Consider the following 12,003-nt stretch of genomic DNA (forward strand, 5'->3'; position numbering starts at 1 on the left):
CTCTTGTACCTGTCTGGACAGTCGCTGTTGGCATTTAGGCACATTCCTATGTTCCTTTCCTTAGTGTAGACTGCAGTGTGGAAACCTCCGCCCTTTTCCATGACTGTTACATCTAGAAAGGGCAGCTTCCCACCCTTTTCCATCTCGTAAGTGAAACGCAGCACGGAACTCTGCTCAAATGCCTCCTTCAGCTCCTGCAGATGTCTGACATCAGGTACCTGTGTAAAAATATCGTCAACATACCTGCAGTATATGGCCGGTTTCAAGTTCATGTCGACTAAGACTTTTTGCTCGATGGTGCCCATGTAGAAGTTTGCAAACAGGACTCCTAGGGGAGAACCCATGGAGACCCCATCTACTTGCTTATACATGTGCCCATCCGGGCTCAAGAAGGGTGCCTCTTTAGTACAAGATTGGAGTAGTTTCCTCAGAATATTTTCTGGTATGTCAAGAGGAGTACAGGCTGGATCACGATACACTCTGTCGGCTATCATTCCGATTGTCTCGTCCACAGGTACGTTGGTAAACATCGATTCTACGTCCAACGAGGCTCTTATCCCTGTGGCCCATGTGCCCCGCAGTAAGTCAACAAATTCCTTTGGAGACTTCAGGCTGAAGGCGCAAGGAATATAAGGAGTCAGCAGGCCGTTGAGTCGCTTCGCCAGTCTGTACGTGGGTGTGGGTATCTGGCTAATGATTGGCCGAAGTGGGTTTACAGGCTTGTGTGTCTTGACATTTCCATACGCATATCCAGGTTTATATTCCCCAATGATCTTTGGCAGGTGGAGTCCGGATTTCTTGGCGTTCACAGTTTCGATCAGTTTGTTGACCTTTGCTTTTAATTCAGCTGTAGTGTCCTTCGTTACCCTTTGGAACTTAGTTTGGTCAGAGAGTATGATGTTCATTTTCGCCAGATATTCGTCTTTTTTAAGAATGACATATATTGGCGACTTGTCACCTCTCCTGACAACTATCTCCTTGTTCTCACGAAGGCTTTTAGCTGCCACTTTAAGCTCGGGGGACAGTATGGTGCTTCTGTAATTGCCTCGATTCTTTCCTCCTTCTGCAATAAGTTCTGCTTGTAAGGTATCTTTGGTAGTGACCTTCTTTTGTGTCTCGAGGTCGAATATGTCGTCCAACAGAATTTCCAACTCTACTTTCCGGGCCATCTCACTCGGTCTGGACATAACATGACAGTTTATGCCCAGATTTAGGAGAGTGACTTTGTCCTCAGTGAGGTAATTAACCTCAACCTAACCTCAAGCAGAACTTATTGCAGTAGGAGGAAAGAATCGAGGCAATTACAGAAGCACCATACTATCCCCCGAGCTTAAAGCGGTAGCTAAAAGCCTTCGTAAGAACAAGGAGATAGTTGTCAGGAGAGGTGACAAGTCGCCAATATATGTCATTCTTAAAAAAGACGAATATTTGGCGAAAATGAACATCATACTCTCTGACCAAACTAAGTTCCAAAGGGTAATGAAAGACACTACAGCTGAATTAAAAGCAAAGGCCAACAAACTGATCGAAACTGTGAACGCCAAGAAATCCGGACTCCACCTGCCAAAGATCATTGGGGAATATAAACCTGGATATGCGTATGGAAATGTCAAGACACACAAGCCTGGAAACCCACTTCGGCCAATCATTAGCCAGATACCCACACCCACGTACAGACTGGCGAAGCGACTCAACGGCCTGCTGACTCCTTATGTTCCTTGCGCCTTCAGCCTGAAGTCTACAAAGGAATTTGTTGACTTACTGCGGGGCACATGGGCCACAGGGATAAGAGCCTCGTTGGACGTAGAATCGCTGTTTACCAACGTACCTGTGGACGAGACAATCGGAATGATAGCCGACAGAGTGTATCGTGATCCAGCCTGTACTCCTCTTGACATACTAGAAAATATTCTGAGGAAACTACTCCAAGCTTGTACTAAAGAGGCACCCTTCTTGAGCCCGGATGGGCACATGTATAAGCAAGTAGATGGGGTCGCCATGGGTTCTCCCCTAGGTGTCCTGTTTGCAAACTTCTACATGGGTACCATCGAGCAAAAAGTCTTAGTCGACATGAACTTGAAACCGGCCATATACTGCAGGTATGTTGACGACATTTTTACACAGGTACCTGATGTCAGACATCTGCAGGAGCTGAAGGAGGCATTTGAGCAGAGTTCCGTGCTGCGTTTCACTTACGAGATGGAAAAGGGTGGGAAGCTGCCCTTTCTAGATGTAACAGTCATGGAAAAGGGCGGAGGTTTCCACACTGCAGTCTACACTAAGGAAACGAACATAGGAATGTGCCTAAATGCCAACAGCGACTGCCCAGACAGGTACAAGAGGAGTGTTGTTAATGCATATGTCGACCGTGCTCTCAGCCACAGCTCAGAATGGAAGCAAGTCGACGAAGAACTTTGCAGGGTAAGCAGGTCCTAGTCAATAACGGCTTCTCCAATGGTTTCGTCGAAGACATCATAAGAAGGAAAGTGAAAAGCCATGCAACCTCTGAAGAGACAACTAACACAACACCTATACCCCCTATTAGACTATTTTACAGGAACTTCTTTTCCACAGCTCATAAAACGGAGGAAAGGGTCCTGAAAGATTTTGTTAATAGAAACGTTATCCCTACAGACAAAATTCAGAGGATACAACTGACGATTTACTATAAAACCAGAAAAATGGCCAGCCTACTCATGAGAAACTCTCCAGACACAAAACAGAACGCTTTAAAAGAGACTAACGTCGTCTATGCCTTTAAATGCCCTCTTGGGGACTGTAAGCTCCAAAAAACCCAGTATATAGGCAAGACAACAACATCTCTTTCTAGGCGTTTAACTATGCATAAGCAACAGGGCTCCATTAAGGAACATATAATCTCTTCCCACAACCAAACCATAGCCAGAGAAATCCTAGTAAACAACACAGAAATCATCGATAGATACAGCGATAGCAGGCGGCTTGACGTTTGCGAGGCACTACACATCAAGAAGTCAACACCAGCAATCAACAGCCAATTATTGCACAACTATATTCTACCCACCTCTAGACTCCGCTCCAATATAGAAGCATCAAGAAATATGGACCAATAGGCTTTGTACAAACACTTCTATTCAATACCCATTGTTTCGTGTTCTGTCTTGTGTTGATGAAATTAATACCCTATTAATACCACCTCTTGTTCTGTCTTGTGTTGATGAAATTAATACCCTATTAATGCCACCTCACCCCATCCACCTCACTGAAATGTAGATATAAACAAAATCGGAAGATGTGTAAGAGCTATTCAGTTGTGTATTTGTAATCTAAAGTCTTTGAAAATGTAATAAGTTTTACGAAACGCGCTCGTCGCGTCAGACTAGAAATAAAAATGAATTTTGGAGAATTGATTTTTGAATTACCTCCAACAGTGAAAAGAAATGTACGAAAGATTGAGAAAATTCGTGTTAGAATTATTAATCTTACTTTTTCGGTCATATTTAATAATATATATATATATATATATATATATATATATATATATATATATATATATATATATATATATATATATATATATATATATATATATATATATATATATATATATATATATATTGTTCGCAGGCGGGAATCGATCGTTATAATAAATAGTATCTTACCAAAACCAACAACACACCATTCTTACTTGTTTAACAAAACATTCATTGAATCTAACATATTTATGGTTTTGTTCCCCCAGGGTACATGGTGGGGGAGGCAGGGGCAGGCACAGGGCTGTACATGGGTCCCTATTTCCCCAGCCCTCAGCCCCTGAACATCACCGTACACCAGGACACCGTCGCCTACCTTCCCTGCACTGTCAATCAGCTTGGAGACAAGTCGGTCAGTGCCACAACATCCACAAAAGTCTCTAACAGACTTTTTGTATTTTTTAACTCAAAATTGTATTTCATACTTAAGTTTTTAATACTTTTTTCTTCTTAAACACCAAAGTTTGAGATGTTAATAGAGCAGTTATGTAATTTTTTGTGTATTTGTATTAATTTTTTTTTAGGTGGGATTTATCACCCATTTTATTCCTAACTAATTATCAGTCATTATCACGTTTCCTGACATGTTCTTTATTCTTTATTGATTTAATAAACGTCTTACTTTTATTTTATCAATGGTCAGCTTTGTTGGTTATTTGAATTCTTCGTTAAATGCTGTGTTATCACGTACATTGCTGAATTAGATTATCTTAAATAAAATATAATGGAAGAGTTTCTCTTGTAAATTGAATGATTTTCTGTTGTAAATTGGTTTGTTATGCAGATGTTACGACATAATTAGATATAAGTTGACTTATGCGAATGAAGTGGGAGTGTTTGATATGAAGTGCTTCGGCTATGTCTAAAATATTTTTCTCATTAAATCTAGTGACTATTTCCAGCTGTTGATGAACGTTTTCTGATAGTTCACATGAACATAATCCTCTCCAATCACTTACAGACATATTATGTATCCTGCCTCATTGTGTAAAAAAATATCATTAAATGTTTCAAATAATATTTACAATGTGTGTGTGTTAACTAATCAATGCATTCAGGGTCCTGAGTTGGGTCTCCGTCCTGCAGGTGTCTTGGGTGAGGCAGAGGGACGCGGATATCCTGACGGTGGACCGCTACACCTTCGTCAGGGACGACCGGTTGACCGTACACTTCACCCCTGATACAGGCACCTGGACGCTGGTCATCAAGTACGTCCAGGAGCGCGACGCTGGCACCTATGAGTGCCAGATCTCCACCGAGCCAAAGATGTCAATGCTGGTCCATCTTAACGTCATTGGTGAGTCTCGGTTACTTGTCGCCTCCAGCTGGTGCTTGTGAGAGCCAGCTGGTGCTTGTGAGAGCCAGCTGGTTCTTGTGAGAGCCAGCTGGTGCTTGTGAGAGCCAGCTGGTGCTTGTGAGAGCCAGCTGGTGCTTGTGAGAGCCAGCTGGTGCTTGTGAGAGCCAGCTAGTGCTTGTGAGAGCCAGCTGGTGCTTGTGAGAGCCAGCTGGTGCTTGTGAGAGCCAGCTGGTGCTTGTGAGAGCCAGCTGGTGCTTGTGAGAGCCAGCTGGTGCTTGTGAGAGCCAGCTGGTGCTTGTGAGAGCCAGCTGGTGCTTATGAGAGCCAGCTGGTGCTTGTGAGAGCCAGCTGGTGCTTGTGAGAGCCAGCTGGTGCTTATGAGAGCCAGCTGGTGCTTGTGAGAGCCAGCTGGTGCTTGTGAGAGGCAGCTGGACTGGTATTCCTACAATTTGTGTCTGGCACTGGTCGGCAAAACTCCAGTCTTCCACTCCGGGGGTACTGGGTTCGAGGCTTCCGAGGATGAAAGTGAATTAAATGTTATTTTGAACTTTCAACATTGTTTGCAGTTATTTGAATGGCACAAGGATCACCTAATACCTATGCACATAACATTTATTAATAACAAAGTCTAAGACAAGTGCTTGGGAGTATACAGAGTGCAGATTGGAATCCATAACAATAACTCGGCCCCCCGCAAGTACATCAACTAGTAAAAGTTCACATGATTGCTCCTCTTACTCACTGCTGCTCTGATAATATCTTCAATGTTGGCTCCCACTTTGCAAAATGATAATGAGGTCACATATCAGACGATCACCTTTGACAGATCCGCCGTTCGAGATCGTTCTCAATACATTGAGATCCAGGGGCCAATTGGAGCCAGACTTTGCGCGTTCTAATTGCCTGTCACCGATTCTGTATGATAATTGGAGAGCGTCCTATTTGCTCCCCTCAGGCTACTCATTGGTTGAGGCCCTCACTCGACTCATGAGGGAACGGTTCTTAATTGCCTTTCATTTTCACTACGTAGTTATGGGCTTCTCAAAGAGCCTGGATGGTAGCAGCGGGTCATCTGGTCACCTTAACGGACTACAAATGAAGACTCTGGTATAGAATACCTTCACATATGCATTGAATTCATAATTTAATATAAGTGCATTCTTTGCAAGCGATGTGAAGTTCATTGCAGCTTAACAACAAGGAAAGTTGTCTTGACAGAGAAGGTGTCACTAAACACATGTGCCTTGTGTGTATATGGTATATACACACAAGTATATGTTATATACACACAAGGATATGATATATACATTGAGTTCTCACCTAAAATATGGATACTGTAAAAAATGTTTGTTTGAATCTTTTTTTTTTTTTTTTTTTTTTTTTTTTTTTTTTTTTTGAGATATATACAAGAGTTGTTACATTCTTGTACAGCCACTAGTACGCGTAGCGTTTCGGGCAAGTCCTTAATCCTATGGTCCCTGGAATACGATCCCCTGCCGCGAAGAATCGTTTTTTCATCCAAGTACACATTTTACTGTTGCGTTAAACAGAGGCTACAGTTAAGGAATTGCGCCCAGTAAATCCTCCCCGGCCAGGATACGAACCCATGACATAGCGCTCGCGGAACGCCAGGCGAGTGTCTTACCACTACACCACGGAGACTTTTATATATGAAGTACAAGACAGAACTATAGGCAGCCAGTGTATATGCACATATATGACTCTGTTCTTGTGATGTAAACGTTTTACAAACCTTGAAGGAGGATTACATTCAATTACAACACAATAAGACCACAAATAAAGCAAAACATTTATACGTAAAAAATGTCTGAAATTACAAAACACAACAATAATAATAATAATAATAATAATAATAATAATAATAATAATAATAATAATAATAATAATAATAATAAAATCAGTTGAAGCTATGAGGTGACTCAACCAATCGATACTCATAAAGCGATGAAGGTAATCCTTACCCCTGTACCACCACGATTTAAGTTACACAACCTGGAGGAATTCCATTGAATCCGCAGAAAGTCTGGCGGCTTTTGGTGAAGCCAGTTCAAGATTGTCATAACCCGGAAGCCCTCGAGTGTAAGGTCAAGTGGTCTAACACTCCCACACTCTGGCTGGTACTAACGTTGAGTGTCAACGGAGCCTCTAGGTCTATTACTACAGGTAGAACCACAGTGCCGCAGGTAATCCTCCCACCATCCACAGTGCCACAGGTAATCCTCCTATCATCCACAGTGCCGCAGGTAATCCTTCCATCATCCACAGTGCCGCAGGTAATCTTCCCATCATCCACAGTGCCGCAAGTAATCCTCCCACCATCCACAGTGCCGCAGGTAATCCTCCCATCATCCACAGTGCCGCAAGTAATCCTCCCACCATCCACAGTGCCGCAGGTAATTCTCCCATCATCCACAGTGCCGCAGGTAATCCTCCCATCATCCACAGTGCCGCAGGTAATCCTCCCATCATCCACAGTGCCGCAGGTAATCCTCCCATCATCCACAGTACCGCAGGTAATCCTCCCATCATCCACAGTACCGCAGGTAATCCCCCCATCATCCACAATGCCGCAGGGAGGGTTGGAACTATCATGGGAAAGCACCAACTCATTACGACTATATAGAACTTGGGAAGGGGGATCAGGATAAGGATTTAGGACGGGACACAGGGAAATGGAAGTGTGCCCAACCACTTATGGACGGTCGGAGGATTGAGCTTCGACCAGCATGAAGTAATTGCCTCATTCCCAACCATCCGTTCTCCACATTTCCGCAGTAATACACATCCACAACTAACTTTCCAGTCCTCCCTTCCGCAGTTCCGCAAGTGGAAGTGAGTGGCGCGGCGGACAAGTACGTGAGGAGTGGATCCACAGCTCGGCTCGAGTGCAAAGTGAGCTCAGCAGTTCAGCTTCCCGATTACATCTTCTGGTACCACTATGGGGAGCGGCTGTTGGAGTACGACAACCCCAGAGTGAAGTTTAGAGTGTCGAGGCGGGGCGGCCAGGGCAGTGAGATGAGTGTCACATCTACTCTGGTGATCTCCAACGCCAGGCCCTCAGACGCCGGCAACTATACCTGCCTTCCCTCCAATCTTCATCCTGCCACCACGCTCCTGCATGTGCTCAATGGTAGGTGGCATGGTAGTTGTGGTTGGTGTTTCAGATTCAGCTACTCGGAACAAAACGTTCAAAGTAGCACGGGCTATGGTGAGCATGGAGTGAAAATAAGAATAAAGGTAACTGCAGAACGCCAATTGGCCCATTCAAGGCCGCTTCTAATTATATCCACCCAATCATTATGTTGTTATTATGTTATTACCAACAAGCCTGGAAACCCACTTTCGACAATCATCAGCCAGATACCCACACCCACATTCAGAATAGCTAAGCAATTCAACTGCTTGCTGACACCTTATGTACCTTGTGCTGTCAGCTTAAAGGCTCCAAAGGAATTCGTTGACTTACTGCGGGGAGCACAGGCAACAGGGATAAAAGCCTCTTTGGATGTAGAGTCTCTTTTTACCAACGTACCTGTGGATGAAACAATCAGGAAGATAATGGACAGAGTGTATCGTGATCCGGCTTGTACTCCTCTTGACATATCAGAAAATAAACTAAGAAAGCTTCGCAATGCCTGCACTAAAGAGGCACCCTTCTTGAGTCCAGATGGGCAGAAGTATAAGCAAGTAGATGGGGTCGCCATTGGTTCTCCCCTAAGTGTCCTGCTTGCGAACTTTAACATGGGCTCGTCTTAGTTGACATGGACTTGAAACCCACATTATACTGCAGGTATGTTGACGACATTTTTATGCAGGTACCTGATGTCAGACATCTGCAGCAGCTGAAGGAGGTATTAGAGCAGAATTCGGTGTTTAGTTTCACTTACGAGATGGAGAATGATGGGAAGCTATCCTTTCTAGATTTAAGTCATGGAAAGGAATGGAGGTTTCCACACTGTAGTCTACACTAAGGAAATAAACATAGGAATGTGCTTCAATGCCAATAGTGACTGCCCAGACAGGTACACGAGGGGTGTTGTCAACGCTTACGTCGACCGGGCTCTCAGTCTCAGCTCAGGATGGAAGCAAGTCGATGAAAAACTCTGTAGGGTAAGGCAGGTCCTATTCAACAATGGCTTCTCTAATGCTTATGTTGAAGACGTTATAAAAAGAAAGGTGAAACGCCATGCAACCTCAGAAGAGTCAACTAACACAACGCTTGTACCCCCTATTAGACTGTTTTACAGGAACTTCTTTACGACGGCTTATAAACGGATGAAAGTGTCCTGAAAAATATCATTAATAGGAACGTTATCCCTACAGAAAAAAAATCAGAAAATACAATTGACAATTTACTACAAATACAAAAAAAAAGGCCAACCTACTCATGAAAAACACCCCAGACACCAAACAGAACGCCTTGAAGGAAACCAACGTGGTATATGCCTTTTCATGCCTACTTGGGGACAGTAAGCCTCAAAGAACTCAGTATATAGGCAAGACAACAGCGTCTCTTTCTAGGCGATTTACAATGCACAAGCAACATTGTCTTCATCTTGAAAAACATGAATTAATAAATGATTCTCAGCATGATTTTACAAATGGTCGTTCATGTTTAACAAATTTGCAGTCTTTTTATGCCAGCATTGTTGAGGCAATTGATAGTGGTAAGGATTATGATGTTGTGTACCTTGACTTTAGCAAAGCTTTTGATACAGTGCCACGTGAAAGATTGATTAAAAAGATAGAGTCTCATGGTATTGGGGATGTTACACTAAGTTGGATTAGGGGATGGCTATACCAAAGGAAACACAGAGTTAGTATAAATGGGGTAAAGTCAGAGTGGGAAATTGTTGTAAGTGGAATGCCTCAAAGCTCTGTCCTGGTACCTCTGTTGTTTAAAATATATATAAATGGTTCAGATTCAGGTTTGAGTAGCAACATTTGCAAATTTGCTGATGATACAAAAATCGGTAGGGAAATAAATACGGAAGAAGACTGACTATCACTGCAAGCCGATCTAAATTGGGTTTTGAAATGGTCAAAGGATTGGCACATGAACTTTATTGATCATTAATGTACAGTTTGGAGGCTAGGTAATGATGATGGAGTTACAAGATACGAGATAGATGGTGTTGAGATTGCGAAGTCAGATTGCGAAATGGATCTGGGAGTTACGATTAGTACGAATTTAAAAACAAAGGATCAATGCATAAATGTTTGTAATAAGGCAAATAGGACACTGGGATTTATTAATCGAAGCTTTAGTAACAAGACACCTGGTGATGTTCTTTAGATATATCTTGCTCTGGTTAGGCTCCATTTAGATTATGCAGTTCAGTTTTGGTCGCCGTACTATAGAATGGATATAAATTCACTTGAACATGTCCAGCGTAGAATGACAAAGTTAAGTCCCAAAATTAGAAACCTGTCATATGAAAAAAGATAAACAATGCTTAAATTACATTCACTGGAAAGGCGAAGAGTTTGGGGTGATATGATAGAGGTTTACACATGGATGAATGGTCATAACAAAGGGGATATTAATAGGGTATTAAAAGTCTCAACAAAGGACAGAACACGAAATAATGGGTATAAGTTGGATTAGTTTAGATTTTGGAAAGACTTGGTTAATTACTAGTTCGGTAACAGGGTTGTTGATTTGTTGAACCAATTACAGCGTAAGGTAATGGAGGTGGGGGTCCCTCGATTATTTAAAACGTGATTTATTAAATATGGTAGACAGTGGCTCGGAAAGCTCCTCTTTGCATTCTTTAAGCACCCTGGCAAACACTTCATCCGGCCCTGGGGATTTGTTTGGTTTTAGTTTTACTATTTGTTTAATTACATCCTCCCTGGTAACTGCTAAACTAGTCAACTTGTCCTCGTCCCCACCCACATATATTTGTTCGGCTGAAGGAATATTGCTAAGTTCCTCCTTAGTAAATTCAGATATAAAATATTTATTGAAAATACTACTCATCTCCTCGTCATTATCCGTTATTTGACCAGTCTCAGTTTTTAATTGACCTATCCTTTCCCTAGTCTCAGTTCGATATAACTGAAAAAAAAACATTAGGATTTGTCTTCGCTTGGCCTGCTATGCGAACTTTGTAGTTTCTTTTTGCTTTCCTTATCTCTTTTTTTAACTTTTCTAACCAGTTGTACGAATTCCTGTTCTAAACTAACTTTTCCATTCTTAATCCTTTTGAACCACGCTCTCTTTTTGCCTATAAGGTTCTTCAGATCCTTTGTTATCCACTTTGGATCATTAGTATTCGATCTATTAAATTTACATGATATACTACGTTCCTGGGCTTTGCTTAGAATATTTTTAAATAAGTTATATTTTGAATCCACATCGAAATCCCCTTTTCCGTCACCTGTCGCTGGGTTCACGTCTAGCCCACACCATATCCCCAAGACATTCCAATCTATTTGACCCAAAAAATTTCTTAAGCTATTGAAATCAGCTTTTCGAAAAACAGGCACTTTAACAGAATTTTCTCCTACAGATCTATTCCATTCTATGCTAAATCTGATTTCTTTATGATCACTGTTCCCTTGCTCACTCCCTATTTCGATGTCCTTAATTTGTGTTTCCCTGTTAGTTAACACTAAATCTAAAATATTATTTTCCCGCGTTGGTTCCTTAATGTGTTGCGTAAGAAAGCAATCGTCAATTAATTCTAGAAAATCTTCTGCTTCATTATTCCCTGTTTTGTTCACCAGGTTTATTCCACTAAAATTAAAGTCACCCATGACATAAATACTGTTAGATCTAGATGCTCTAGATATTTCATTCCATAGATGCTTTGCTTCCATTCTGTCTAAATTTGGTGGCCTATATATAACTCCTATTATACTATTATTTGCTTTTTCGTTTAATTCTATCCAAATAGTTTGTGTGTGGCTCAGTTTTGATTCCCTCTCTGAGACTACATTTCAAATTGTCCCTAACATATATGGCTACTTCCCCTCCTCGTCTAATATATCTATCTGTGTGAAATAGTTTAAATCCATTTATTTGATATTCAGCTAATAGTTCTCTATTTTCTACATTCATCCACGTTTCGGTAAGTGCAATATCTATTTTTTCTGTACGGACAAGAGCATTTAACTCGTTTATTTTGTTTCTAAGACTTCTAGTGTTAGTGTAATATACCCTAAGTG

The 12,003-nt window shown here is 41.8% G+C and overlaps 1 protein-coding gene across 1 annotated transcript in view; it reads left to right on the top strand.

Annotated features, from left to right (window-relative positions):
• LOC123769710 (fibroblast growth factor receptor-like 1) overlaps positions 1 to 12,003 on the top strand; it is a 103,477-nt gene that overhangs the window by 44,285 nt on the left and 47,189 nt on the right. Inside the window, exons 2-4 of the mRNA XM_069324430.1 lie at positions 3,722 to 3,864; positions 4,599 to 4,809; positions 7,649 to 7,960. Of these exons, the coding sequence (XP_069180531.1) occupies positions 3,722 to 3,864; positions 4,599 to 4,809; positions 7,649 to 7,960 (666 nt within the window). The remainder of the gene's footprint in view (positions 1 to 3,721; positions 3,865 to 4,598; positions 4,810 to 7,648; positions 7,961 to 12,003) is intronic.

Source organism: Procambarus clarkii, chromosome 14 (genome assembly GCF_040958095.1).
Source record: "Procambarus clarkii isolate CNS0578487 chromosome 14, FALCON_Pclarkii_2.0, whole genome shotgun sequence".
NCBI classification, from domain to species: Eukaryota; Metazoa; Arthropoda; class Malacostraca; order Decapoda; family Cambaridae; genus Procambarus; species Procambarus clarkii.